Source organism: Diceros bicornis, chromosome 31 (assembly GCF_020826845.1).
Source record: "Diceros bicornis minor isolate mBicDic1 chromosome 31, mDicBic1.mat.cur, whole genome shotgun sequence".
In the NCBI taxonomy this organism is placed as follows: Eukaryota; Metazoa; Chordata; class Mammalia; order Perissodactyla; family Rhinocerotidae; genus Diceros; species Diceros bicornis.
The window spans coordinates 21,500-49,375 of record NC_080770.1 but is presented as its reverse complement, the minus strand read 5'-3'; the positions used below and the strand labels follow the sequence as shown (position 1 = coordinate 49,375).

General features: G+C 47.4%; 2 protein-coding genes across 4 annotated transcripts in view; one reads left to right on the top strand and one right to left on the bottom strand.

Annotated features, from left to right (window-relative positions):
* The window catches only part of SIRT3 (sirtuin 3), a 33,424-nt gene extending 12,950 nt beyond the window's left edge, over window positions 1-20,474 (top strand). Inside the window, exons 5-7 of the mRNA XM_058526031.1 lie at window positions 12,959-13,120; window positions 17,780-17,989; window positions 19,657-20,474. Of these exons, the coding sequence (XP_058382014.1) occupies window positions 12,959-13,120; window positions 17,780-17,989; window positions 19,657-19,677 (393 nt within the window). The 3' untranslated portion in view covers window positions 19,678-20,474. The remainder of the gene's footprint in view (window positions 1-12,958; window positions 13,121-17,779; window positions 17,990-19,656) is intronic.
* Window positions 20,475-20,982: 508 nt separating this feature from the next.
* On the bottom strand, window positions 20,983-26,917 carry RIC8A (RIC8 guanine nucleotide exchange factor A). 3 transcript variants are annotated; one of them, XM_058526029.1, is made up of 10 exons: window positions 26,703-26,917; window positions 26,376-26,423; window positions 25,700-26,290; window positions 25,117-25,208; window positions 24,391-24,541; window positions 23,179-23,274; window positions 22,950-23,094; window positions 22,730-22,874; window positions 22,196-22,315; window positions 20,983-21,799 (listed from the first exon to the last, which is right to left on the bottom strand). In XM_058526029.1, the coding sequence occupies exons 1-10, from the start codon at window positions 26,784-26,786 to the stop codon at window positions 21,679-21,681; spliced, it is 1,593 nt and encodes a 530-aa protein (XP_058382012.1). In that variant the 5' UTR covers window positions 26,787-26,917; the 3' UTR covers window positions 20,983-21,678. The 3 variants fall into 3 exon arrangements, with proteins under 3 accessions (XP_058382012.1, XP_058382011.1, XP_058382013.1); XM_058526028.1 differs by lacking the exon at window positions 20,983-21,799 and having other exon boundaries at window positions 22,225-22,874; XM_058526030.1 differs by lacking the exon at window positions 20,983-21,799 and having other exon boundaries at window positions 22,225-22,874; window positions 25,700-25,879.
* Between the last annotated feature and the right edge of the window lie 959 nt (window positions 26,918-27,876).

Sequence of the window (27,876 nt, the reverse complement as noted above, 5' to 3'; positions counted from 1 at the left end):
TTCAGGATTGCTTATTTGAGATTTTTCTTGTTTGTTAAAGTGGGCCTGTATTGCTATGAGTTTCCCTCCAAGGACCACTTTTGCTGCATCCCATATGAGTTGGTATGATGTATTTTCATTTTCATTTGTCTCCAGATATTTTTTGATTTCTCCCTTAATTTCTTCATTGATCCATTGGTTGTTCAGTAGCATGTTGTTTATCTCCACATATTTGTGACTTTCCCAGCTTTCTTCTTGTAGTTGATTTCTAGTTTCATATCATTATGGTCAGAAAAGATGCTTGATATGATTTCAGTCTTCTTAAATTTATTGAGTCTTTCCTTGTTTCTCAACATATGGTCTGTCTTTGAGAATGCTGAATGTGCACTTGAGAAGAACATGTATTCTGCTGTTTTTGGATGAAGTGTTCTATATATATCTATTAAATCCATCTGGTCTTGTTTTTCATTTAATTCCACTATTTCCTTGTTGGCTTTCTGTCTGGATGATCTATCCATTGATGTAAGTGGGGTGTTGAGGTCCCCTACTATTATTGTGTTGCTGTTAATTTCTCCCTTTAGGTCTGTTAATAGTTGCTTTACACACGTTGGTGCTCCTGTGTTAGGTGCATATATATTCATAAGTGTTATGTTCTCTTGGTGGAATGTTCCTTTTATCATAATATACTGCCCCTCTTTGTTTCTCATTGCCTTTTTTGTCTTGAAGTCTGCTTTGTCTGATACAGGTATGGCTACACCCACTTTCTTTTGTTTGCTATCTGCTTGGAGTATCGTCTTCTATCCCTTCAGTCTGAGCCTGTGTTTGTCTTTAGAGCTGAGATGTGTTTCCTGGAGGCAGCATATTGTTGGATCTTGTTTTTTAATCCATCCCACCACTCTGTGTCTTTTGATTGGAGAATTCAATCTGTTTACATTTAGAGTTATTATTGATATATGAGGGCTTAATGCTGCCATTTTATTACTTGTTTTCCGGTTATTCTGTATTTCCCTTGTTTCTCGTCCCATGTATTTCAGACTGCCAATTCAGTTGTGTGGTTCTTTATGATGCTTTTATCAGATTTCTCTTTATTTATCATTTGTGCCTCTGTTCTGATTTTTTGTTTAGTGGTTACCGTGAGGTTTGTATAAAAGATCTTGTGGATGAGATAGTCCATTTTCTGATAGCCTGTCTCCTTAGCCTAAGTAGGTTCCATCCCTTTCCTCTTCCCTGTCCAAGTTGTTGTTGTCACAAATTATTAGCCTAAAGCAGGTTCCATCCCTTTCCTCTTCCCTAAGTTATTGTTGTCACAAATTATTCCATTTTGTGTTGTGAGTTTGTGATTAAAATGGAGTGATATAGTTATTTTTGATGCTTTCCTTCCCTTTATCTTTAATGTTATAATTAAGTGTTTGCTAACCTGTTCTGATAGAGCGCTGCAGTTTTCTGATTTTGTCTGTCTATTTATCTCCTTACTCAAGGCTTTGTAAACCCTTTCTTTTTTTTCACGTATGAGGGCCTTCTTGACTATTTCTTGTAGGGGGGTGGTCTTGTGGCTATGAATTCCCTCAGCTTTTGTTTATCTGGGAAAGTTTTATTTCTCTATTGTATTTGAAGGATAGTTTTGCTGGATAGAGTATTCTTGGCTGAGTGTCTTTGTCTTTCAGTATTTTGAACAGGTCATTCCACTCTCTCCTAGCCTGTAAGGTTTCTGCTGAGAAATCCGCTGAAAACCTGATAGGGGTTCCTTTGTAAGTTATTTTTTTTGCCTTGCTGCCTTTAATATTTTTTCTTTGTCCTTGACTTTTGCCAGTTTTACTAATATATGCCTTGGAGAGGGTCTTTTTACACTGATATAACTGGAGTTCTGTTAGCTTCATTTACATGTAATTCTAGCTCCTTCCCCAGGTTTGGGAAGTTCTCAGCTATTATTTCTTTGAAGAAGCTCTCTGCTCCTTTCTCCCCCTGCAATACCTGTAATCCTTATGTTGCATTTCCTAATCAAGTCAGATATTTCTTGGAGAATTTCTTCATTTCTTTTTGGTCTTAGTTCTCTCCCCTCCTCCACCTGAAGCATTTCTATATTTCTGTCCTCTAAATTACTAATTCTGTCCTCAATAACATCAGTTCTGTTTTCTAAGGATTCCAGATTTTTTTTTTTAATCTCATTCATTGTGTTCTTTATCTCCAACATTTCTGGTTTTTTTTTTTTTATAGTTTCAATCTCTTTTGTGAAGAATTCCCTCTGCTTATTAATTATGCCTGAGTTCACCAAACTGTCTTTCTGAGTTTTCTTGTAACTCATTGAGTTTCTTCATGATAACTATTTTGAATTCTCTGTCATTTCAATTGTAAATTTCTGTGACTTCAGGATTGGTTTCTGGATACTTGTCATTTTCTTTCTGCTCTGGAGTGTTAATGTGTTTCTTCATGCTGTTTTATGGGGTGGACCTTTGCTGTCGCATTGTGGTAGTCTCTGGTCACAGATTCCACCTGCCACCACTGGGGGGGAGCAGGAGCTGTGTTTTCTGAGCCCACCATGACCCCTGGCAGTTGTGCCCATCTGTTGGAAGTTGTGCTGACAGGGCTCTCTGCGTCTGGCTGCCACTGCTTCTCACATGCAGGCACAGGCACTCTGGTGCGGATCCTCTGCCCTGGCTGATCAGCCAAGCTGATGTGCCAGGCGGGATGGGGGTGAGGGGGGCCCTTCTTTCCCGCTTGCATTCCTGCTCTGCACTCACTGGCTGCCCACCTGGGCTGCTTTGCTTGGTTGGGGCACCCCCGTGGTGGCTTAGCCACCAGTGTGGAGCGTTCCCGCAGGCTGGGAAGCAACTCTGAGAGTGAAAGCATTCTCGTGGAGGGCTGCCTTTTCCTCCTTCTCCTCTCAGAGTTGCACGCTGACTGCCACTCGAGGTCCCATACCCTAGATCACTGTTGCTGGGGAAGGGGAGGAGATCCGCTTACCTCCTTCCACCGTCTCCCAGGGGATCCAGCTCCCCCACCTTCAGACATATGGCTGCGTGGATCTCTCAGACATCTTTTGTGTTGTGTGAATGTCCTCTGTTGGTTTATGAATGTCCTTTTCATTGTATCTTAGAGGGGAGAGACTGAGGGAACAGCTCACTCTGCCTTGATGCTGACATCACTCTCCCAGGTTGAGTCTCAATGATGCCATTAGTTTGTTCAACTAGTCCTGAAGATTGAGGGTGGTAAGGACAGTGAAAATGTTGTTAAACTGGCCAAACAGCACAAACTTGCTTAAATACCAGAGCAGTAAAGTGGGTTCCCTGGTTACTAAGAAATTTGAGGTGGGGGCTTCCCCAGGTAGGAATGATCCTTTCTAATAGGATCTTAGCCATGGAGGAGACAGTGGCCTGTCTACAAGGAGAATAGATTCTTATTGAACTTATGCAAGTAACTATATTGCCATGAAAATAAGTATATTCATTGAGAATTTCTGAATTCTGGAGATATCAGATAGGGAGAAAAAGTAATTGTTTCATCTTTGTTCACAAAGATATATACTTTACCAAATTGCTGTAAGTCATTGATAACTTAAGAGAAAAAGTTTCCTTAAATCCAATTCAGTGATATGATCTTAAAGTTATCTGAGACCTGTGTTCTAGAGTACTTGTCAGATTTCTTTCCATGAATTTCTCTGAAGGATGAAATGCATTTGCAAAGGCATCAGAGTAAAATCGTAACTGTCTATAAATGACAGAAGACTTAAAAATGCCCATTATTAAAGATCTGATGAGAGGTCAACATAATGGAATTTGCAAGGAGATTTGCTTATTTCTGTGACATATATTTTTTAAATTATGACTGATAATGACTGATAACATTATATTGGGACATAACAGGATTTTGGGAATTTCATGTAATTTTTGGAACACTTACATTAACATATACTCATACAAATACAAATATAAGGTAAAGAAATTTTAGTGTAACTTCTTACTTGACAATGCTTCCCATGTAATTTAACATATCAAATAATCCTAATTAGTTTAACATCTCCCTTTTTATAAGGAGAGCGAACAAATCCTTTGAGGTGTTCCAGGGGCCCTTTGAGATGACCAAAGTTATTTTCAGGTCAAAAAAACTATTTAGAATTTGATTTTGGGAAGTTTATCAAAAATATCAAAAGGTTTTGGACACTTGACCAAATAGGATCACAGAAAATTATGAAGTAATACTTAATTATCCATTTAACCAGAATGACAGAAAGATTTCGAAGACAAATATAGAAAATTACGTAGCTACAAAAAGCCTTAGCTCTTTTAATACAGAAGACTCAGCCTTCCTAAGTAATCAAAGACCTGATAAAGCAAAATACAGAATCTGACCCAGCCCTGATGGCCTAGCAGTTAAAGTTCAGCACGCTCTGCTTTGGTGGCCCAGGTTTGATTCCTGGGCGTGGAACCACACCACTTATCTGTCAGTAGCCATGCTGTGGCAGCAGCTCACATAGAAGAACTAGAAGGACTTACAACTAGAATATACAACTATGTACTGGGGCTTTGGGGAGTAAAAAAAAGAGAGAGGAAGATTGACAACAGCTGTCAGCTCAGGGCCGATCTTTCCTAGCATAAATAAATAAATAAATAAGCCTTTTAAAAAACACAGAATCTTTGTTTCCTAGGCAAATTACATTAAAGGTAAAGAAACTTTGTTTACAGTTTCTTATTAAGAGCAGATCAATAATCTAAGAAAAATTTGTCCTTTTAACAGAAAAACCAAATTGTAATTTTGCACAGTGTGCTTTTGACATTAAAATTCATTTTTTAGGGCTGGCCCCGTGGCTTAGCAGTTAAAGTGCATGCGCTCCACTACTGGTGACCTGGGTTCAGATCCCAGGTGCGCACCAACGCACCGCTTCTCTGGCCATGCTGAGGCCGCGTCCCACATACAGCAACTAGAAGGATGTGCAACTATGACATACAACTATCTACTGGGACTTTGGGGGGAAAAAAAAAGGAGGAGGATTGGCAATAGATGTTAGCTCAGAGCTGGTCTTCCTCAGCAAAAAGAGGAGGATTAGCATGGATGTTAGCTCAGGGCTGATCTTCCTCACAAAAAAAAAAAATTCATTTTTTAATAAATTCATTTTAATCTTAACCAGCTTGACCACATATTAAAATTTCTTTTCAAGGATTTCTTTTCCACAAACCTTCTACAACTTTCTATGTCCATTTTAGTTTGTTCCTTATTTTCTTTCCCTTTCCAAAATAACCAACTTGATGACAAAATCACTTTCCTTTCCCTCAACAAAAATGCATTTTCATTCCTCATACTTTCTTTTTTTTTTTTTTTTGTGAGGAAGACTAGCCCTGAGCTAACATCTGATGCCAATCCTCTTCTTTTTTTGCTGAGGAAGATTGGCCCTGGGCTAACATCCATGCCCATCTTCCTCTACTTTATATGGGACGCCTCCACAGCATGGCTTGAGAAGCGGTGTGTCAGTGCGTGCCCGGGATCCAAACCTGCAAACCCTGGGCTGCTGAAGCGGAGTGCGTGCACTTAACCGCTGTACCACCGGGCCGGCCCGCTCGTACTTTCTTTTACCGAAAACACCCATCCTACTTTCCTTGCATGCTTTTCATATACAGTCATTTTCTTTCATCCTTATTTTTTCTAGTAGTTTTATTTTTATATACATTAATTAGAATTCTTAACCCTTAGAATGCTTTATTCCTACTGAAAACTGAGTAAGCAACTGTGGACTGCCAAATTTATATATAGATTTTATAATTTATAGAAGCATGTGTCATTTTAAATAGTGCAATCTTCAGTGTGGCACAAGACATGGTTACTAACAGACCCAAGTTTATCTTTAGTTTCTCTGCAGTAGGAAGCCAAAAGTAGATCAGCCTATGTACCCAGGTAGAATAAAAGTTGTTTACCTGCTTGATATAGTCATGTGCCACATAACGACATTTTGGTCAATGACGGACTGCATATACAATGGTGGTCCCATAAGATTAGTAACATATAGCCTAGGTGTGTAGTAGGCTATACCACCTAGGTGTGTGTAAGTACATGCTACGATGTTCTCACAGTGATGAAATTGCCTAACAATGCATTTCTCAGAACGTGTCCCAGTCGTTAAGCAACATGTGACTGTATTTAATGTTGATGATTCTGAAGACATCCCTGTTTTTATTAAACCAACAAATTTAAAACCAGCTTTTATTTGTCAAAGATTACCTCAGATCACGTGAACTTGAAAGACACTTGGGTTAGTTTACTTAATTTATATAAGCACTTACTTTTCTTTAAGCCAATTAAATAGAGCTATTTACAAATTAATTTTGTCAATACCATCTGGAGGTGGAAAAATATCACATATCTATAACATACATACATAGACATGCATAACATACAGATAGACACAAACAGAGATCTTATAGCTTTTATTTTACAAATTTTAGCTGTGTCTCAGGTGAAAAACTCAAAAGAATAGTTGGATCCAAATTGTGATTCTGGCAGATGGACTAAATTAAGGTTACTTGCTCTAATGGCCAAAGTCTTTTACTAAAGTTCTTTGTTGTTTTTTTTTTTTTTTTGCATGCTGTTAGGATCCTTTTAGAGCTGTTTTTGGAGTCATTTTGTCTTTTAGAAGCTTCTGCATACCAACCAAAGAATGCATTCCATTGCCTCTGAGAGGTTTGGAATCCTCTCTTTTAAGGGTGCCCCTTAGGAGCTGGCGCCATGGCCGAACAGCTAAGTGCGTGCGCTCTGCTGCTGGCGGCCCAGGTTTGGATCCCGGGCGTGCACTGATGCACCGCTTGTCAAGCCATGCTGTGGTGGCGTCCCATATAAAGTGGAGGAAGATGGGCACGGATGTTAGCTCAGGGCCAGTCTTCCTCAGCAAAAAGAGGAGGATTGGCACGGATGTTAGCTCAGGGCTGATCTTCCTCACACACACAAAAAAAGTGTGCCCCTTAAGGTAGATTTATCTAAGTCAAAGGTTCCCCAGAGTGGCCATTAAAATTCCAAATTATCCAGAAGTTCACCTGTTTTTCTAGGAAGGCACGAGATCCTGGTCCAAGGACCAAGTGGAACCTATCTTGCCTTTGGATTCCCTAAAGTGTCTTAACTCTGAGGGGCCCTGTTTTCCAACAGCTGTTCTACACCACCAGGAATCACATGTCCCCCCTTTTGAACAGGAGGGATGACCTACCAAGGAGCTTCAACAAACAGAACCAGAACAAGAACAAACAAACAGAAGTGGAAAACGAAAGAGTACTCACAAGGAAGGGCGACGCCTTCATAAAAACAGATCCTGAGTAAAGCTGGAGAGCTCAACCAAAGGGAGAGAGCTGGGATCCAAGAGGAGACTTACCGAACTGAAAGGAAAAAGATGACTCATGGAAGTGGAGAGCATGAGGGGCTCCAAGGAGTACTTCACATGGTTCTGGGGGTCATTAGTTTCTCAGGGGTTCATTTCCTTTGGCTCCCACTTCTGACCACCATGTAATGTCAACCTTAAAAATAGAATAGCCAGTTATTTTACCAGCAAAATGAGTCTATTTGGCAACAGCAGAGGAATTGCAATTCAGGACATGCAAACTATGGTGAACTATAGGCAAGTACAAGAGAGCAAAGGAGAGGAGCTTACTTTTAAAGAGGAAAAGAGAAAGTTGGGAGGGGCTTTTTTGAACAAAAGTCCATTGGAGGAGAGGAAGAGTCCAGGATGGTGATGGCTTCCCATTGGCTGGGCAAGGAGAAAATCTTCCTTCCTCTGGCTGGGGTGTGTAAAGTACGCTTTTTCCTGCTGGGGAATGTGAGGTAGGGCACAGTAGTGTGTGGGAGCTTCCCAGCTCCATTTTAAATGAGGTTTCCTTTATTTATTTTCACGATGGGCTTTTCAGGAAATTTGAGTGAGAGATGCTGAGGGTCTGGGCTGAGCAGGACAGTGGAGAAAGGAGATGACTTGAAGAGACCTAGGAGGTAGAATTAGTGATGCTTCAGGGCTGACTGGGGGTGGGGGAGAGGAAGGGCTCTAGGAAGATGACCTGGGCACAGGTCCTCTGGGTGTACCTGTCCAGGGGGTCTGGAGCTCAGGAAAGAGGTGTGAGCAGGAAGTGTAAGTTTCAGAATTCTCAGAAAACCGGTGGTGGAAACAGTGAATAAGGATGAAGTCTCTTTTTCTTTCTTTTAAAAAAATCAAACAAATTGAGAGACTTTTCTTCAGTACAGATTGAGAGCAGGCTCTGGTAAACCTTTGGAAACTAGCCATAGCACTGTAATCACCCTAACCTCCTTATCCCCCACTTGTGTTTCTGGAACCTCAGGATAAAAAATGGTGAAACTGCCCTATCTGTCTGTCTGTCTGTCTGTCTATCTATCTATCTATCTATCTATCTATCTATCTATCTATCTATCTATCTAAGAAAGATTAGCCCTGAGCTAACATCCGTTGCCAATCCTCATTTGCTGAGGAAGATTGGCCCTGGGCTAACATCTGGGACCATCCTACCCTACTTTATATGTGGGATGCCTGCCACAGCATGGCTTGATAGCGGTGAGCAGGTCTGTGCCCGGAATCCGAACCTGCGAACCCCAGGCCGCTGAAGTGGAGAGCGTGAACCCAACCACTATGCCACTGGGCCGGCCCAAAAACTGTTCTTTTAAATGGTACAACCATCTTGCAAAGAACTTGAAGCTTCCCACAGGACTAGACTCTCCCTGGGTCAGGCTTGGAAGGTTCATAATGGAGGCCCCAGGGAGGCGCACGTTGGGCTGAGCTGGGACTGGTCTGGAGCCGAGCAGGCCTTGGGAGTCTCGGACCCTGCCCACCGCCTCTCTTTCTCTGAGGTCCTGCCCTGTGAAGTCTGCCTACGTTCATTGTCCCTCTTCTAATCTCATCCATAGGAATATGTGTGAATTTCCCTGGCCACCTGCCAAAAATGATATAGCTATAATTTAAGTCCTGCCATTCTGCAATACTAAAAGATCTTTCACTTTGCGAACAATTTGTATTACTCTACTCTCCTATCCCAGTATTCGAATTCTCTCTTGTCCTTCTTGCTGTTGGATCTGAGTCCTGTGAAATGTGTTGAGATTTGCTTTACCGCCTCATATATGATCCATTTTTGTAAATGGATGTACCTTTCAGAATGTACTTGAAAAGAAAGAGCATTATGCAGTAGTTGAAAGCATCGTTCTGCACATATGGTCAGGAGTCAAGTTTCATTCTGTTCAAGTCTTTTATATATCGTGACCTATTTTTTTGATTATTCTGAGAGAGTTGTTTTAAAATGTGCCACTCTGTGGATTTATTTATTTTTACTTGTATTTCTGTATGTTTGCCTTATGTATCTTGAGATTAAGTAATTGAGGTGCACTCAAACATACAATTGTTTTATCCTCTTCCATCTCTAGAAATCACTTTCACCTGAAAGTCTGTCTTGTCTGACAACGTCAGCTTTCTTTTGGGTAGTATTTGCTGGGGTGTCTTTGTCATGTGTCTGCTTTTAGTCTTTCCGTATTCTTATTTTATTCTTTTAGATATGTTATTCTATAAAGCATATAGTTAGGTTTTATCTTTTAACCCAGTCTGATAATTTCTTTTTTTAATTGGAAGAATTATCCACTTACAGTAATGTAATCAATGAAATATTGGATTTAAGTCTACCATCTTATTTTGCGCTTTCTGTCTTTCCTGCCTTTTTAGTCCTTCCATTTTTTCCCCCTGTACGAGCTTGGGAAGTGTATTCTCTGTTCTAATCTTTTAAAATTACCACCTGTGTAGTTTTTGTTTTCACAGTTAAAATACTCTTTTTAAAAATTATTTTTATTGTTTTAAAATATATACAACATAAAATTTATTATTTTAACGTGCACAGTTCAGTGGCCTTAAGTACATTCACGTTGCTGTGCAATCATCACCACCATCCGTCTCCAGAACTTTTCTCATCATCCCCAATTGAAACTCTGTTCCCATTAAACACAACTTACCTCTCTCCCCTCCCTCAGCCTGTGGTTACTGCTAGTCTACTTTCTGTCTCAGTGAATTGGACTATTCTAGGTATCTCATATAAGTAGAATCACACAATATTTAGTTCTTTTGTGACTTAGCATAATATCCTCAAGGCTCATCCATTTTGTAGTATACTGCAGAATTTCTTTCCTTTTTGAGATATAATAATACTCCATTTTAACATATGCCACATTCTGTTTATCCATTCATCTGTTGATGGGCACTTGGGTCGCTTCCACCTTTTGGCTATTGTGTATAATGCTGCTGTGAACATGGGCATACAAATATCTGTTTGAATTCCTACTTTCAAGTCTTTGGGTATATATCAAGAAGTGGAATTGCTGGGTCATATGATAATTCTATTTTTAATTTTTTGAGGAACTTCCATACTGTTTTCCATAGTAACTGCACCATTTTACATTCCCACCAGCAATGCATGAGGGTTCCAATTTCTCTGCATCCTTGCCAACACTTGTTGTTTTCTGTTTTTTTGATAGTAGTCATCCTAATGAGTATGAGGTGATATCTCATTGTGGTTTTGATTTGCATTTTCCATTAGTGATGTTGAGCATCTTTTCATGTGCTTATTGGTCATTTGTATATCGTCTTTGGAGAAATGTCTCTTGAAGTCCTTTGCCCATTTTTTAGTTGGATTGTTTGTTTTTTGTTGTTGTTGAGTTGTAGTTCTTTATATATTCTGAATATTAACCCCTTATTACATATAGGATTTACAAATATTTTCTCCCATCCTGTGGGTTGCCTTTTCACTCTGTTTATAGTGCCCTTTAACACACAAAAGTTTTAAAATTTGATGTAGTCCAATTTATCTGGTTTTTTTTTTTTTTTTTTTGGTTACGTTTTGTTTTTGTGTCATATCCAAGAAATCATCACCACATCCAACATTGTGAATCTTTTCTCTGTGTTTTTAATTCTTACGTTTAGGCTTTTTATTTTGAGTTAGTTTTTGTGTATGGTGTAAGGTAAGGGCTCTCCTCGTTCTTGTCCTTGTGGCTGTCCAGTTCTCCCAGCACCATTTGTTGAAGACTATCCTTTCCCTATTGAATGGTCTTGGCACCCTTTTTGAAAATCATTGATCTTATGCAAGGATTTATTTTTGGGCCTTCTATTCTATGGTCTATAATGCCTGTCTTTATGCCAGTACCATGCTGCTTTGATTACTGTAGCTTTGTAATAAGTTTTGAAATCAGGAAGTGTGAGTCTTCCAGCTTTGTTCCTTTTCAAGATTGTTTTGGCTGTACGGGGTCTGTTGAGATTCCATATGAATTTTAGGATAGTTAAGATACCTTTTTTTTAGTAGATTTTATTTTTTAGAGCACTTTTAGGTTCACAGCAAAATTGAGTGGAAATTACAAAGAATTCTCACATACCCCCCCCACACACACACACAGCACAGTCTCACTCACTATCAACGTCCCACACCAGAGTGGTACATTTGTTACAATCAGCGAACCTACACTGACGTATCATCTGTCACTCAAAGTCCACAATTTACATTAGAGTTCGCTCTTGGTGTGTACACTCTATAGGTCTGGACAAATTGTGACATGTATCCACCATTATAGTACGCAGAATAGTTTAAATTTATTTTAAGTTACCCAGTCTTGCATTTGGGTAGTGTCAGTCCTCCAACTTTGTTCTTCTCCGTCAATATTGTGTTGTATATTCTGGATATTTTGCCTCTTCATATAAACTTTAGAATCATTTTTAGAACTTTTCTCTGTGTCTTTGGAGTTTTGCAATTTTACTGTGGTGTGTCTCCATATGGATTTCCTTTTATCTATTTATGATGCTTAAAATTTGTAAGGCTTTCTGAATCTGTGGTTTGATATCTTTCATCCTTGCTAGAAAAATGCTCAGCCATTATCTTTTCAAACATTGATTTCCCCTCCCACCTCCTCTCCTCTCCCTCGTGGAACTCTGATTAAATATCTGTGAGACCTTCTCATGCTCTCACCCACAGTTCTTGGCCACTCTTCTCTATGTTCCGTCTTGCTCCTCTTTGTGCTGCATTCTGTGTGCTTTCTTCTGGTCTGTTTTCCAGTTTATCAATGTTCTATTTAGAGAATAAAGCTCTTCCATGGAGTTTTAATTTTCCTTACTTTACTTTGTATTACTGGAAGTTCTATTGTTCTTTTTCAAATTCACTACATTATTTTTTATAGTTTTCTATCTGCAGTAGATATTTCAAGCCTGTCTTGTTTAATTTAAATATAATATAGTTTTTAATGTGTATCTGATAATATCTGAAGTCTTTGAATAGTCTGTTTCTTTTGTCCAGTGTTTCTGCTGTTTTTTACTGGGTTCAGCCTGCTAAAACAAATCCCACTAGCTGTAAAGGTTTATCTTAGAAAGCCAAGTGTCTTCTTCCTTAGTTTTCCTCCTTTAGCATCTAGCCCAAGGCATCAATCCAAGTGTAGCAGGATATGTTAATAATTTGCATCTACTCTACCTTGGCCTGCAAGGAAGAGGTTTGTGGTAAATGTTACTCATAACTCCAGCCAGTGAGTTGAAGCTGACCTGAACATCTCCCAGGGCTAAGACAATATCATGACCACTTCAGCTAAAATGAGGGACAAATTTTCTCATTGAATAATGCCTATTGTAGGCCAAATGCCTTCAGAGTAACTTCTGAGGACTGTGTAATCCACTGAGTATTTCTTTAGCGCCTGAATGTCTCTGATAACCACCCCAGATGCAGAGCATAGTGTTAGATGTGCTAGATATCATGTGATGTCCAGGATCTGCTTTCACATACTCCAACCTCCCCAAAATTTGGGGGGCTATATGAAACAAAATTGGTAAAATGTCAATAATCACAGAAGCTGGGTTCGTTATGTACATGGGAGTTCATTATACTGCTCTCTCAGCTATTGTGAATATTTGAAAATTTCTTAATAAGTTGTTTTTGCCTTTTCCTTTTAAAGTGTGTTACAACATCTTCCTCAGGCCCATTTTCTGTTTGTGTTACCCCAGGCCGATGTGCTGGTGGACAGGGTCCCCCGCTGCCCAGTCTGCACTGGCATCGTGAAGCCGGACATCGTGTTCTTTGGGGAGCCGCTGCCCCAGAGGTTCTTGCTGCATGTGGTTGACTTTCCCATGGCAGATCTTCTGCTTATCCTTGGGACCTCCCTGGAGGTTTGTCAAAAGGCCCAGTGGTACACAGAGTGTACGGGGAGGAGGCTGGAAGGACCAGGCAGAGGAGGTGGGGGCTGGTGGGGGTGGCTCCAGGTGCCCTGGGAGCACTGTGGGTCTCTACCTTTGGGAGATGAGTGGATTCAACTGGTGAGGAAGCACAAGTGTTCCAGGCCTGGGGAGCAGCAGCCAGAGCAGGAGAATGGGGAGAAGGGAGGATGTGCCTCTTGGAGGTGCTGTAAGTGTGGGTGGGGCACAGCGTGTGAGGGAAGGGAGAAGGGAAGGGGTGTGGGAGTGGTGAGGTGGGAGCAGGCCTCCAGGTCACATCACAGAGACTGATTTTGTGCTAGAAGCAGTGATAAACCTGAAGGGATTGGACCAGGGACATAGCTGGTCATCCTCGGGATCAGAGAGACTGTTGGGGTGCAGGGGTTGAAGTGACCAGATGTCGAGGAGGCTGGTTCTAAAGAAGGCAGAGCTGAGGGCACAGTCAGACCATATGACCATGAGAGACAGCAAGGAGAGGGAATGGCTGGACTTGGAGCCTTGGGGTTGGGGGAGGGAGGTGTCTGGCTCAGTCTGCAGGGGTTCAGGGCATTCCCTAGTGAGGAAAAATTTAGAGGGAGGATGCTGAGTTCAGTTCTGCACATGTGTGTTTGAGGTGCCTGGGAGACACCCACTGGACCTGTTCAAGAAACTGTTCTACATCTGAATCTGAAAATCAGGAAACTTGTAAAGGATGTGATAAGAGCAAGAAATAAGACCCTGAAATGAGCTGTGCCCGATTGGATGTAGGCACCACAGGGGCAGAAGGGCCTGAAAGACCTGCGCTCAGGGGTCCTGGCCAGCCACAAAGGCCTGGAGTTGTGTGTTTCTTCAGCAAATCTGCCTGCATGTGCTGGGCCATCCTAGTGCTTTTGGCAGACATAGTAAGATGTCATAGTAAGTTATATAGTATTCTAGGTGATGTATCTGTTATGGGAAGAATGACAAGTAGGATAGAAAGGCCATGAGGGGCTGGGAACTGGTTGTGATATCAGCTTGGTTGGCTTGCATCGCTTTGTCAGGAAGGTGACATTGGAGCTAAGAGCTGAAGGAGGTGAGAGTGTTACTGTCAACCTAAAAAGCAAATTTTCCTGTTACTTTACCCTCAAAACAGGTTTATTCAGGGATTGCCAAAATAATTGCAATTCGGGATGTGCATGCCATGCCAAACCACAGGCAAATCCAGAGAACAAAGGAGAGGAGCTGCTTTTATAGAGAAAGGGGGGGAGAGGGAGGGGCTGTTCTAAAGGAAAGTCCATTGGGGGAGAGTGACAGTTCAGGGTGGCAACAGCTTCTCATTGGCTGGGCTGCGGCATTTCTTATTGGCTGAGCTGTGGTGTTTCTCATTGGCTGGACTGTTGCCAGGTGGGGAGAGAAATCTTCCTTTGTTAGGAAAGTAGTTGTACTTCCTGTGGAGATGCAAATGTCCCTTTCTTCCTGTTTGGTGTGATGTGTGATGCGGATGAGAGCTCTCCCTGCAGGCCTTCCCCATCCAGTTTAGTTGAGGTTTCTTTATTCATTACCCACAGCTAAGCAGATGTCTGGCAGGAGACAGACACGGCGCTGGGCCACATGGAGCACGTGAGGCAAAGGCGGCAGTGAGGATGGTCTGATTTCCTGTCCTTCTAGGTGCTGTGTGGTGAATAGAGACAAGCATGCGAGCAGGGAGAGCCAGTAGAGGCCCTTGCAGGTGGTGATCCTGGTGGCGATGGTGGGTGGCCAGGTGCAGCCAGCAGAGAGCATTGGAGCCCAGGCCGATGTGAAGGTAGAGTCCATGGGAAAGTGTGGATGCCTACAGGACTCCAGGGTTGTGACTGAGCAGCTGCAAGGATGGAGCTGATTTCCTGAGACAGAGAAGCCTAGTGGTTGTTTGGGGGAATTCGGCCTTGGTCACACTGATTTGAGGAGTGTGTTGGGCTGTTGAGTGGACGTGTGGAGCAGGCAGGTGGATTCTCGAGTCTGGAGTCCAGGAAGGAGCAGAGGTAGGAACTGGGGTGCCAGAGTGAGCAGATAGAAGAGCCCAGAGTGTGGACAGATCTGGGGGTCCGCACACTGGGCCTGGACAGAGGGACACGAGAGGGGAAAGCAGAGGGGCCAGTGGTCGTCAGTGGTATGTGGTGCTGAGCTTTGCTGACCTGTGCTGGCCACTGTGTGGACACTGGGGCCATCAGCCCTCTTTATTTATTTATATATTTTTTGTGAGGAAGATCAGCCCTGAGCTAACATCTGATGCCAATCCTCCTCTTTTTGCTGAGGAAGATTGGCCCTGGGCTAACATCTGCACACATCTTCCTCTACTTTTTTTTTTTTTTTTTTTTTAAAGATTTTATTTATTTTCCCCCCAAAACCCCAGTAGATAGTTGTATGTCATAGTTGCACATCCTTCTAGTTGCTGTATGTGGGACGCGGCCTCAGCATGGCCGGAGAAGCGGTGCCTCGGTGTGCACCCTGCGAGGTGCGCGCCCGGGATCCGAACCCGGGCCGCCAGCAGCGGAGCGCGTGCACTCAACCACCAAGCCACGGGGCCGGCCCTCCTCTACTTTTTATATGGGACGCCGCCACAGCATGGCTTGACAAGCGGTGTGTTGGTGCACACCCGGGATCCAAACCTTCAAACCCCGGGCCGCCAAAGCAGAGCATGCACACTTAACCGCTGCGCCACCAGGCCAGTCCCCTCTTTATTTTTTAAGTGAAATGAAAATGGCCTTTTTTTTTCTGATTATAAAAGTACCATATGCTTGCTTTAAAAAAAATTCATACATTATATAAAAATAGAGAACAAAGAATCTACTTCAATCCCACCAGCACTGTTAGCATTTTGCTCTGTGTCCTCTCAGGCTTCTCCTCTGTACAAGTATGTACACATACAGGTGTGGTGATCTTTAACCAGAAGTGGGACAGCACTGTGCACAGAGACCTACCTTGTAAGTGCCTACAGCGTCCCTTATAGATACGGATATGAGGTCCCAGCTGGGGACCCCAAAAGCAGAGTGCTCATCTCTAAGCATGGAGCCACTAGCACTCAGAATCTGTTGTGTTGTTCACGGATTTGATCTGTCTCATATGCTGCGTGGAAGAAATATTACTGTGCTTGATTATGGAGCGCTCTGGATCTCACTGAGGTGTGACATAATACATGGTATTAACCATGTGGTCTTTTCTAAAATCTGAAATATTCTGAATTCTGAAACACATCCAGCCCCAAGAGTTTTAAGATAAGGGATTATGGATCTATAACAAAATTTGTTTAAGCAATATCCTATTGATGAACAGCAAAAATAAATAGTATACAGTTTTATATTAAAAATAATGTTGTAGTGAATATCCATATGCATTTTTACACACTCACACATGTACTTCTGTAGTAAATAAATATTGAGAACTTGCTTTCCAGAAAGATACATATTACATTGCCGCCAACAGTATATGAGTGGCCATTTTCCCACGTCCTCACCAATACCAAATGTTACCTGTCTTTAAGTTTTTACCAGTCTGATTGGTTAAAAGTAAATAAATAAATGTGTGTGTGTGTGTGTGTGAGAGAGAGAGTGTGAGTGAGAGAGAGGTTTTGCGTTTCTGTAATGAAGAGTGACATTCATCTTCTCATGTTTATTGACCACTGTATCTCTTCTCTCTGCGTATTTGTATCTCTTGCCTATTTTTCATTGGGTTTTTTTTCTGTTCATAAATTAGCAATATAAATTCATAAATTATGTAAAATGTTTATAAATTAGCTAATCAATTAACAATATAAAATTTTTGTCACATGTTATAGGTATTTTTGCATTTTGTTTATGGTGATGAGGTTTAAAAAATTATTTTTCTACATAGGAGTTTTATGTAGATAATGATGTGATAGTATCACATAGTCAAATCTGTCTTATTTTCCCTCTTTTTATCTGACTTCAGCTATTATGCCTAAAGAGTCCTTCCGTAGCTTTACTTATAAACCCTAAATTTTCTTCAAGAACTGTTTTGTTTACATGTAAATCTTTAATCCATTTGAAATTTTTTCAGTGAAAGGCAGGAATTGAGCATTTTCCTCCCAGATAATGAGCCAGTCTCAATACTATTTATTAATCTATCCATTTATGTTATTACTCTTGAATGAAAATTTCATTTGAGAGCTGGATGAAGAAGCCCAAAGCCCCTGTGTTAGGTCTCTTTGGAGGTCCAGATGGTGAGGGCTGTGGAGAGGTGGGACCACCGCCATCAGCCCTCGGTGGTGGCCGCTCTGTGTGGGACCAGGTCCTTGCTCTCGGAGTGAGAGCAGACAGACGAGACGTGTTGTTGTCAGTGGCGTGCTAGGAGAAGATGGTGTGTGGTGGAGGACAGGTGAGATTGTGTGTAACTGCTGGGATCAAACCCAGATGCGCCTGAGCAGGAACACCCACAGAAGCTGGATGAGGCTGAGAGGGAGGCTCAGGGGAGGAGGAAACAAAGGCATGGAAACCAAAGAGCAGGAAGGCAACTGGGAGAAATAAAGTGGGTGGTGTGTTTTCCTGTGTCCAAGGTCTCACTGTCAGTCTGTGCTGTCCGTCTGAGGCCTCAGAGGCTGTGCACGAAGTGTCCTGAGGGGCTCGGAGGGTAGACACTGTGCTCCTCACGTCTTTTCAGGTGGAACCTTTTGCCAGCTTGTGCGAGGCCGTGCGGAGCTCGGTGCCCCGACTGCTCATTAACCGGGACCTGGTGGGGCCCTTGGCTTGGCGTCCTCGCAGCAGGGATGTGGTCCAGCTGGGGGACGTGGTCCATGGCGTGGAAAGGCTGGTGGAGCTTCTTGGCTGGACGGAAGAGATGCAGGACCTCATCCAGCAGGAAACTGGAAAGGTACAGGCTGCTGAGCATGGTCATCGAGGGGCTGCTTTCTTCACTGCCCTGGGGTCTGCGTCCACTTGGTGCACACTTGGTGTGGAGCTGTTTGGCTAAAACAGCAGCAGGGTTAGCTAATATTGGCTGTTGATCCTGCACCAGGCACTGTTTGGCTGTCTGTGTGCTTATGAATTGGGTGTTGCGATTCTTAGTACCTGATCTAGAGATGCAGAAACCGACACTCAGTGCCTGTGGTCAGCCGCGGAGCAGGGATGCGAGTCCAGGCAGGCTGGGCTGTGGGAACCTGCACTCTTACCACACTTCAGCAGGTGCCTTATGTTCCCTAAAATAAGGCAGCACCGAACGGCTCGAGGCCAAGGCACGATTCTGAGGTGATACAGGTTCAGGAACTTTGAGAAGCTGAAGTTCTTTGTACCTGTGTGGGACGAAGCCCACACCAGGGATGCTTTTAGGAAATAATCAGTGTGACCTGTTACAATCCGTGGAGAGTAGAAAGCCAAAGAGCCTTGATGCTCTCTGGATTTCAAACCTCCCATAAACAAGTGAAGTTACAGAAAATGCGGTTTCCCAGGAGAATCACTTAGCATGTGCACCTGTGACGTGAGGGGTTCTTTTCTATAGGAGGCAGCACTAAGCTCTGGAAGTCCAGTTGTCTCAGAGGATCATGGTGATTACAAGCAGGTATAACACTGCCCAAAGGGGATTTCACCAGAAGCCGGAATTGAGGGTCTTGTTGCCCCAAGGCAGACGTCTTGGGAAAACCCCACCCTTCAGCTGTGGCTGCCTCAGGGCCCTTCCCTCTCGCCTCCACTGGCAACAGCCCCCAGCCTCCGGCCACAGCCTGATTTCTTACCAATCGAACCAAAAAGAATACGAAGCTTATCACGGAGATGAGACTTCGCATTTACCGTTTCCACAGGTATTAGACAATGTTGCCACTCTTATTTCTAGCCTTTCATTCCAGAGTTTGGCTCTTAGGGCTAAGATGTAGGTTGGTGCCATTTCTTATCTCACATGGGGGTAAATAAAGACCATCAAATGTCAGAATCGTGTTACTGAGTCACTTTGTGGAAGCAGAGAATCCAGTTAACACCGAAGCTGACACTTTCCACGTCAAGAGAAACGGCAGCAGGGGCCTCTCACAGGGCAGTAGAGATCCTGGTCAGATCCACCTGGCAGCATGCGCGGGAGCCTTCTCCTGCCTCTGACTTCCTGTTTCCATTCAACAGCAAGACTGAGTCAAGTGGCCCGTAGGGATTTTTGGAAGTAGTCCTATAGGGTTCGACTCGTGCTGTTTTCTAGTTTCACAGAAATTTATGTCAAGTGGGCTATGATTTTAGGGGTTTATTTATTTAAAAAGAGTTGCTGTCCAAGAGTAAACACTGAGGGATGAATTGCAGTCTAACCTGAGTTACTTTTCCATAGTGAATGTTCTTCAGCACCTGACCTTCATACATCTTGATCGCCTACTTAAACGAGGCCCTCCATTTAGCCACCCAGTTTTGCCCAGCCCTGCTGACATCCTCTTAACTTGGCCCAACGGCAGCATTTGCAAAGAGGCAGAAAAGCTTCCGTTTTGTAAAATTGCGCCCAGGCCCTGAGATCTGCTGGCCTGCCCAGGTGTGTTTTTGGATAACTGATTCTCTCTCTCCTTTGTGTTCCAGCTCGATGGACAGGACAGATAGGAGGGTGACGGCTGCCCCACATAGCAGAAATGGTTTCACGGGAGTCACAGCCCATTTCTGGGAGACCTCATGCCTGAAGAACAGCGTGGGCAGGTTTACCATTGGCTGAACCAACACATGGGAGGTCTTCCCAGGTTGTCAGCACTGTGCTGACAGGTAGGGTCATGTTTAGACTCAAGAGACGCCCCCTCACAGATGCAAAGGAGCTGCCTTTTTGCTGTGGTTAACTCTTCATGCTGCTTGAGCTCTTAATGCCAAAAGCTTTCTGACCCTTTTGAACTCAGACTGACTGCAATCCCAGACCGGATCTGCTTCTCCTGTGTCCACGGCTCCATCTCAAGGGCAGGCTCAGCATCTCTGTCCGTTAGCAAGACCCAGTCTTGGGCTGAGTGGCCCCAGTTAACGTCCCAAAGTGTGGGCCTGGGTCCCAAATAATGCACTAAGGTCTTCTAGCATCTTGGCCGCCTTAGAATGGTTCTTTTTAATTATTAAGAGAAAGCTCCTTCTCCATTTCTGGCATGGAATAAATTTTAATATAGGAATTGGGCATCCCTTCCTTTTGTCTCCTCCAAGGGACTGCACGTGTTGACAGTGAATGTGGAAAGGGGACCTTGGTGGTGCATGGGTGTTTCTCCTCTACTGGAATAATCCAAGGACTGAGAACATTTGTCCCCGGATTCACTCTGGAGATGGCCCTCGCGCCCTCTCTTCCAGCTGAGAGCCCCCGGCACCCTTCACATCATGTTCACTCTACCTGGATGCGTTTCACATCAACCTCTCCCCCAGAAATTCATCTGTTCCAGCAGCTTTCTAACCATCCCCTTGTCCCCAGTCTCCCCTACCAGGCCTTCTTCCAGTAACATTGCTGGAATGAACTCTAAGACACAGAAGGCATTACTCACTCACAAACTGTGGCTGGCTCCTGGCTGCCTGCCGGGCTCCCTGACCCGTGCTCAGGCAACACTACCTTTAGGCAGAACCTGCTGTGAGCTTCCTACTCCTGAACAGGCTCCTTCTGCTGGGGTTGCCCAAGGCCTAGTGTGGATGGCACCTCCAGGCACACCTTCCTGATGCCTGGCTCCTACCCCATGTGTGCTTCCTCCTTCCTAGCATCTTGTTTCCCCACTGGACCCCTGGAGCTCACTGAGAGCAAATTTGACACTCTTCAGAAGGAGGTCTGGTGGCTTCACTCCTCAAGGACAAGACAAAAGTGTTGAATTCTGAAAAGAATGAAATTAGTTCCTATTTCTACTTAATGTGCCTTTACTTGATATTTTACACATATATTCTCACACACACACACACTCTTGCCTGAAACTCTTTATTTCAGGATGATGTTTCTGAGACACTTTGTGGCACATGATAGAAGTCTAGATTTTATGGTTTCACAAGGGGCGTTTTCCTTTGTGTATTTATGCTCTAAGCCAGTGGGAAGGCTCAAGATTCACCTGTCACCACTGGTGAGAACTCGGGTGCTGTGGACACTACAGCAGGTGGCTGAGCCAGGACCAAGAATGCACAAGAGCCCACCCACCCTGTGCTCAGTGGGCAAAGAGTGAGCAGAGCATACTGTGGAAGTGTGTTTCTGACACTGCTATATAAAGTTCTAGCAGGTTCTTTTCCCCTGTGAAATGTAGCGCTTGCCCAACACACCGGTTCTGGGCCAGCTGTGGAAGTGCTTGCGTCTGCACGCACCCAGGCTCAGCCCTCAGCCTCCCGCTCCTTTGTGCATCCAGGTAGCTCTGCCCTCAGGCAGCAGCCCCTGCGCACATAAAAGAAACCACTTCGTTTGTGAAAATCAAGGCCGAGTTCCCAGAGCTGTAGCAGGACAAGACCCTCGCAGTCCTAGAGGTAAGAGACTGGACCAGAGGCAAATTGTTGACAGGACTTTGGGAGTAAGGAAAAGGTGGAGAGAGGGCTGTGGCTTCCCCCAGTCACAGCCGCATGGACATCTCTGGAAGCAGCACCAGTTCTGAAGGGGGAGTAGAACAGTGGCTGTTCTCAATCGGGGTCCGAGTCGGGGTCTGAGGAGAGCTGCCCCTCCATGGTCTGGCACATGGCATCCTGCAGGGACGTCAGCTGACCCCGGGGACTCATCCCCATGGGCTGGATGACTCTGTGCCTGCGGGGGAAAGGTGTAGTGGGGCTGGGGTCCTGCTCACCCCTGGCTGCTACCTTCTGCTCCACCGAGCTGCTCCTGTTTACTGGGGAAGCCTGAATGGGAGCTTGTGTCAACTAGGCCTGAATCCTAACTGCCACCTAGCGGCTTTGAGACCTTAGGTAGTCTCTTAATTTCTCTGGGCCTTAGTTTCCATCATCTGTAAAATGGACATAATACTGATCACAACCCTAACCTTTCCCTGGGGGATTTTCTCCAGGATCGGTGATTTCAAGCGTTAATAACGCAACCTTGCCTGAATCCTAAGCCCTCCTCTGACTCCACCTCTGGGGCTCACAAGACAGGACATGGGTCCATTGTCCCTTCTCCTGGCCATGGGCCCCTCGCCACACCACGCACCTGGAGAGCTTGTCAAACATGTTCACCAGCTTCATGGCCTCATGCTCCTTCTGCTCCTCCGTCATGCCCTCCATGGGGTTTGGTGGCTTTTCCTCCACCCTCCCGGTCACTGGGTTTATGCTGCTTCCCAGGAGAGGGGCGTGGGGTATGCATTAGTGACTCTCCAAGACAGGAGGGGGGCTGCCTGGGGTGGGTGGAGTCCCACATCTTCCTGCTTGTGCCTGGACTGGCAAAAAACCCACTCTCCTGGGGGCAGGGAGAGGTGAGGCAACTGCACAAATTGACTTCCCTCCAGGACCAGCAGGCAACCAGCTCCTGTCCCTGGTCCCAGACTGCCAGGCCCCTTCAGCCTCTGCAGTCTCAACAAAACATCTGACAGCACGACACACATCATGTAGGAACAGGCAACTGATTCCCAAAAGTCTTATGCATTTGTCATCCTGTCCCACCCACCCCACGGGTCCAGACAGTGTGGGAACAGGGATTGGGGCGAACTGAGGGGAGCCTGAGGGCGGAGGGGGGCACACACCACACCTGGCCTTGGCTTCCTTATACTCGTCTGTGTCCGTGTCCTCGTCCTCTGAGTACTGGCCCTCAGGCCGGCCCCCGGCCATGAGGCCCCTGGCAGCCAGGAGACCAGCGGCGTTCCCGTAGCCTGTGTACTTGATGAACCGGGGCACTGAGGGCCAGGGCAGAGGTCAGTGTGCGAATGTGGCTGGGGAGGGGCAGGCGCGGGGCTGGGCCCCCCACTCACCGCTCTCCGAGCACAGGACGAAGAGGAACTCAGCCGCCACCCTCTTCACGTCGGTGTCCAGGTGTGTCATGAGGCGAACGAGCTTGTTCCGTAACAGCTCCCCCACCTCGGGCCGGGTCCTCACGTCCCGCAGTGGGGGCAGCACCTGGGGAGGCGGCATCCCTCAGCCTGGGCCTGGAGCGGCTGGGGTCTGTGAACAGAGCCCAGCCCTGACCCCTCTGCCCTGTACCTGGGCCTTCAGGAACTTCCTGGCGGGGCGGTGCATGCGGGCACACTCTGTCAGCACACTCAGCACAGGAGCCACGCTCTCTTTCAGCCTATGCGTCTGCAGAGAAGCCTCTGTCACCGGGGCTGGGCCCCCACCTGAGTTGAGGCCCAGGGGCTACACACGTGCTCCAGACCGTCCTGGCAGGAGGAACTTGGGAAGAGACCCTGCCACAATTAGTCAGCTGAGGGGCCAAGGGCGGGCAGTGAGTGTCTGTGTGAGCTTTGAGAGGGGCGGGGCTGGAACCTGACTCAGGAGGCCACTCTTGTGCTCTGTTACTTGGGGCAAATAACTCAACTGCTTCGAGTCTAGCTTCCTCACCTGTAACCAGGGTTGTGAGGAAAACACAGACGTTTTATAGCTGTTAGCACACCACAGGCATCTAAGGTGCTCTTGGAAAATACTGGCCAAAAAAAACAAGAACAAAATCCCTACTCTGTGGGTTTCACAGACCAAGAGAGCCGGGAGCTCCTGTCCCTCCCTAGCCTCCCCCCAGTTAACCTCCCTGCACCCCAACACCAGCAGTAGTAGTGGTAGGGACAGATAGTCATGGCCAGTGTGCCCAGCTCCAGGTGTGTGTGCCCCAGCTCACAGCACACCTGGGTAATGGGGATCCCTGAAGGGTCTACTGAGTCTCAGTCCATTGCACTCTTTAGCCTGCATGATGTCTGCAAGCTCCCACAGGGGCTCTTCAGAGCCCTGGACGGCCAATATCCTATGGTGCAGTCGCAGGAATCAGGAAGCCTCTGGCTCGAGGTCCCTGTGGGTCCCCTCAGGGACGTCTAGGGACAACCAATGCTCGTCACCAAGGGCTGCCCGTGCACAGAAACACTAAGAGTCTAAGATCACAGGCAGGGACTGGGGGCTTCTCAACACCATGCCAGAGAGATCCATAAAGAAATCTAAAAAGCAGACTCTGAAAACTTGTTTCCTTGTAGTAACCAGAAGCGAAACCTTCAAGTGTGTGTGTAGGAGTGTCCACATGCTTCTCAGGGAGGACGGGTCTGGCTTCCTGCCTGGCTGGACCACAGAGCAGCTGGAGGATCACCTGAATCATACTGGCGAGCTAATCTTCACTCACTAACGTGGACGGCACAAAAGCAGTGACCACAGCTGCTCAGGAAGGCCAAAGCCAGAGCCATTGGGGAGCCCACACAGCAAGTCCCCTCTGCCTACCTGATGCAGACGCTTCTCCAGGAAGCTAAGGAGGACACGAATCACATCCATGTTCACTCCCAGGAATTCCAGGGAGCCTTCGTGTGGCTCCAGGGTGAGGAGGACGTCCAGACACTTGAGGGGCAAGTTCCCCAGGAGGTTCACCGTGTGGCTGAGGACAGACGGGGAGAGGGGCTTGGTGAATCCAATCCCCCAGCACAGGCACAACCCTTGGTACCTCCTGCTGGGGCTGCATGTGACGTGAACCAGTGTCCAGGGGCCTAAGGAGCAGCACAAGGGGCCCGAGCTGAGGAGAGGACTGCTCTCAGGGGGCACTCCTGCTCAGTGGAGTGGGTCCCCGAGGAGGGGGGCACTCTTATGCAAACACCTCACCTATGACCCTCTGTCTGGGTTGAAGCACCACAGACCACCTCTGGAAAACCAAAACCTGCCTCCAGGGACAGGTCACCGAGAACAGGAATGAGGAACCTACACTGCCCTGTAGATACTACACCATCCACTGCCCCTGCCTAAGGTCCTGGGGCACACTCCTGTTCCCAGACTCGTGGCTCTCGTCCTAGCCATGTACTCTAAGTGCCAGAGCTCTCTGGAAACCCACTGATGTCTAGTCCCACCCAGATGGGTAAAGACTCGCTAGGGTGGAGCCTTGTCCACAACCATGGCTGGCAACCACCATCTAGACACGTGAGCACACTTCCCTCCCAACACAACAGGCCCCACCCTCACCCGTGGAACTCCTCTGTACGGTCTCCAGCAGCAGTGATCATCACACAGTGCCGCAAAAGGGTTCCCAGGTGCTGGTAAAGGGCAGCATCTTCCTGACCAAAGAGTAAGAGGTTCCTGTGAGAGAGAGCCCCACTTGTCCCCCTGCTGCCAGCTGAGATTCCACCGTCTGCCCCACTCCAGGACCAAGTGCACCGATTACACATCTCCCCCACTGCACACCCGGCCCCTCCGCCTCTCCTACACAACCTGAAAAGCACTCTCCTGATTAAGAACGTCAACAGATGTCCTTGGGATTGAGTCACACTCTGTGTTCTGACCCCATGCTCACAGCCTCGTGATTGGGAATCTCCTACACTGTCCCCATGTATCACACAGCTCTCCTGCCAGGCTCCAAAAGCCAAATGTGCTCTCCACCTCCCTCAGAAACCTTCCTTGGGGCCCCTACCCAGGCGTCTCCTCGCCTCCTCCAGTCTTCTCTGAGCCTAACACCCTGAAACTTGAAGGCACCCAACAGGGAAGCAGATCCAGGAAACATTCAAGCTGTTAAGCCCCACCCACGGGTTCAGATCAGCTCTCTTCTTACCTGGTCCACCTCTCTCTTTATGGAGTCGAAAGTGATGTTGAAGAGCACTTTGAGAATTTCCATGGCCCGCTCAGTCTCCTGGGGAGGAAGGAGCGCAGGGGGGCTCTCTTCCGGGCTCATTCCCAGGGTCAGCTCCAGCGCATCTGTCAGCAGGTGCACTCCCCGCAGCTCCTGAAACAGCTGCAGGCGCACGTCGGTGCGAAGCGCAGTTAGCAAGAAAAGAAGGCGCAAATCAAAGAACTGGACGTCGTGAGGAAAGCTGCTCTTGCGGTACAGCCCTACGCGCTCTGCGAGTCTCACCACCAGGCGAGCCTCTGCTGCCAGCACCTGTGCCACCGGGCTGCTGAGCACGAGGTTGCACAGGCACTTGAGGGACTCGAGGACAACGTCCATGTCCAGGGGCTCGGGGACCGAGCCCCCGGAGGCGGAGATCCCAGCATAGCAGGCAAATGCCTGCAAGCTCTGGCGGCTGGTAAATGGGTCCAGGCAGCTGCGGTCCCTGGACAGGATGCGGATGCTCTGCAGCCAGGTGACGCGGCGGGACGGTGGCAAGCCCTGCTCCAGGACCGAGGCCAACAGCTCCGCCAGTCTCTGTGGGCGGGGAGTAGAGCGGCTCCACCAGGCTCCCCGACCCGGGGCCCCCGTCTCTGCCCCTTACCCCTCGGTCAGCACCCACCTTCCTGTCCTCCTGCTGGGCGTCATCGAATGTGAAGCTCTGGGAGTTCTGCAGGGAAACCCAGGGGCTCATGGAGCGCAGGTCCGCACGGGCAGATCCCGGCCTCCGAGATGAGGCCCGAGGCTGCAGGCGCCGCTCCGAACAGATGGCGCCCCGCACACCTGCCCCCAGGTGCGCACGTGACTCCAACCAGCGACTCCTCGTAGGCTCGGCGCCCCTTCCTGCCGCTCCCTTCCACCCTCGGGCCCCGCCGCAGTCACCCACCCCTCCGCCGGCCGCGCCCACCCGGCCCACCGCCTCCTTGCGCGCCCCACGACTCCCGCTCACCTCCTGGTTGTACGCGAGCAGAGCCTCCATAACCACGTTCTCTTCCCCCGTTTGCACGGCATCGGCCACCGCCCGGGGCTCCATGGCGTCTCCAGTACTTGGCGCCCGGAAGGCGGGACGTGGCTCCGCAGCCCCGGGCCTGAGTCCGCCAGCCCCGCCCTGGCTCCGCGCGCGGGGGAGGCCGGGACGGGGCAGCGCGCGCCTTAAGGTGGCGCGCTTTAAGGTGGCGAGACTTGGAACAGCCTCCTAGAGCGTGAAGGCTTTGCCGCCCGGGCTTCAAGATCCGACTCGGTGATCGTCCGACCTCAGGTCCCGAGACGCCCCCGAACCGAAGAGTGACCCTCGGGAATTCTCGGGCAGGAATTCCTGGCGGAGACGACCTCAGCCCCACCCCCCGCCCCTCTTGATGAACAGGACGGACAGGATGTCGCGGGTACAGCCACGGTGGGAAGGGCTGCCAGCCCCCGCACCACTTGGTTTGTTAAACGGGCGTTTGGGCGCCTACTACACGCGAGGCGCCGTGATGCGGGCGAACAGGACCCGCGGACCCTGCCTTCGCGGACCTTATGTTCCCAAGGCGAGGACAAACAAGGACGATTTTAGGCAGGCGGTGCCGTGACTGGAAGAGGAGAGGCTGCTGGGCTGCAGAGAGGTCTGAGGTGCCGGACGAGAGGGGAGCCAGGAAGATCTGGGGACGGGCATTCAAGGCACGGGGGAACGGCCAGGTGGGAGAGAAACGGACCTCGTTGGGGCTGAGGAAGGCTTACGGTCAGGGTCAGGAGGAGAGCAGAGCTCCACAGTGCGCGGCGGCTCCTCGCTGCGCAACCCAGACACACGATCGGCCTGGACTCAGGCCTCTTTCTCGAAGAGCAGAGAAGACCAAAGTCGCCCTTCCAGTGGGTTGTCGGGAGAACTCAGTAATACAGCGGATGCCCCCGCAGTGGCGGGCGACTTGCCCTGCAACAGGCGCCGGTCGAGCGTCCACTCGGCCGGGCCCTGGGTCGGCGCCAGCGCACAAGCAGCAGCCCCACCCACTGTCCGGCTCCCCGTCCTCGTCGGGGGCGTCCCGGGCCCCGAGCACCACCTGGTCCGCCAGCAGTCACCGCGCCGCAGCCCGGCGGGCCGGGGGACCTCGGGGCCGGTCCCTCGGCGCGCCCAGCCCCGCCCGTCGCCC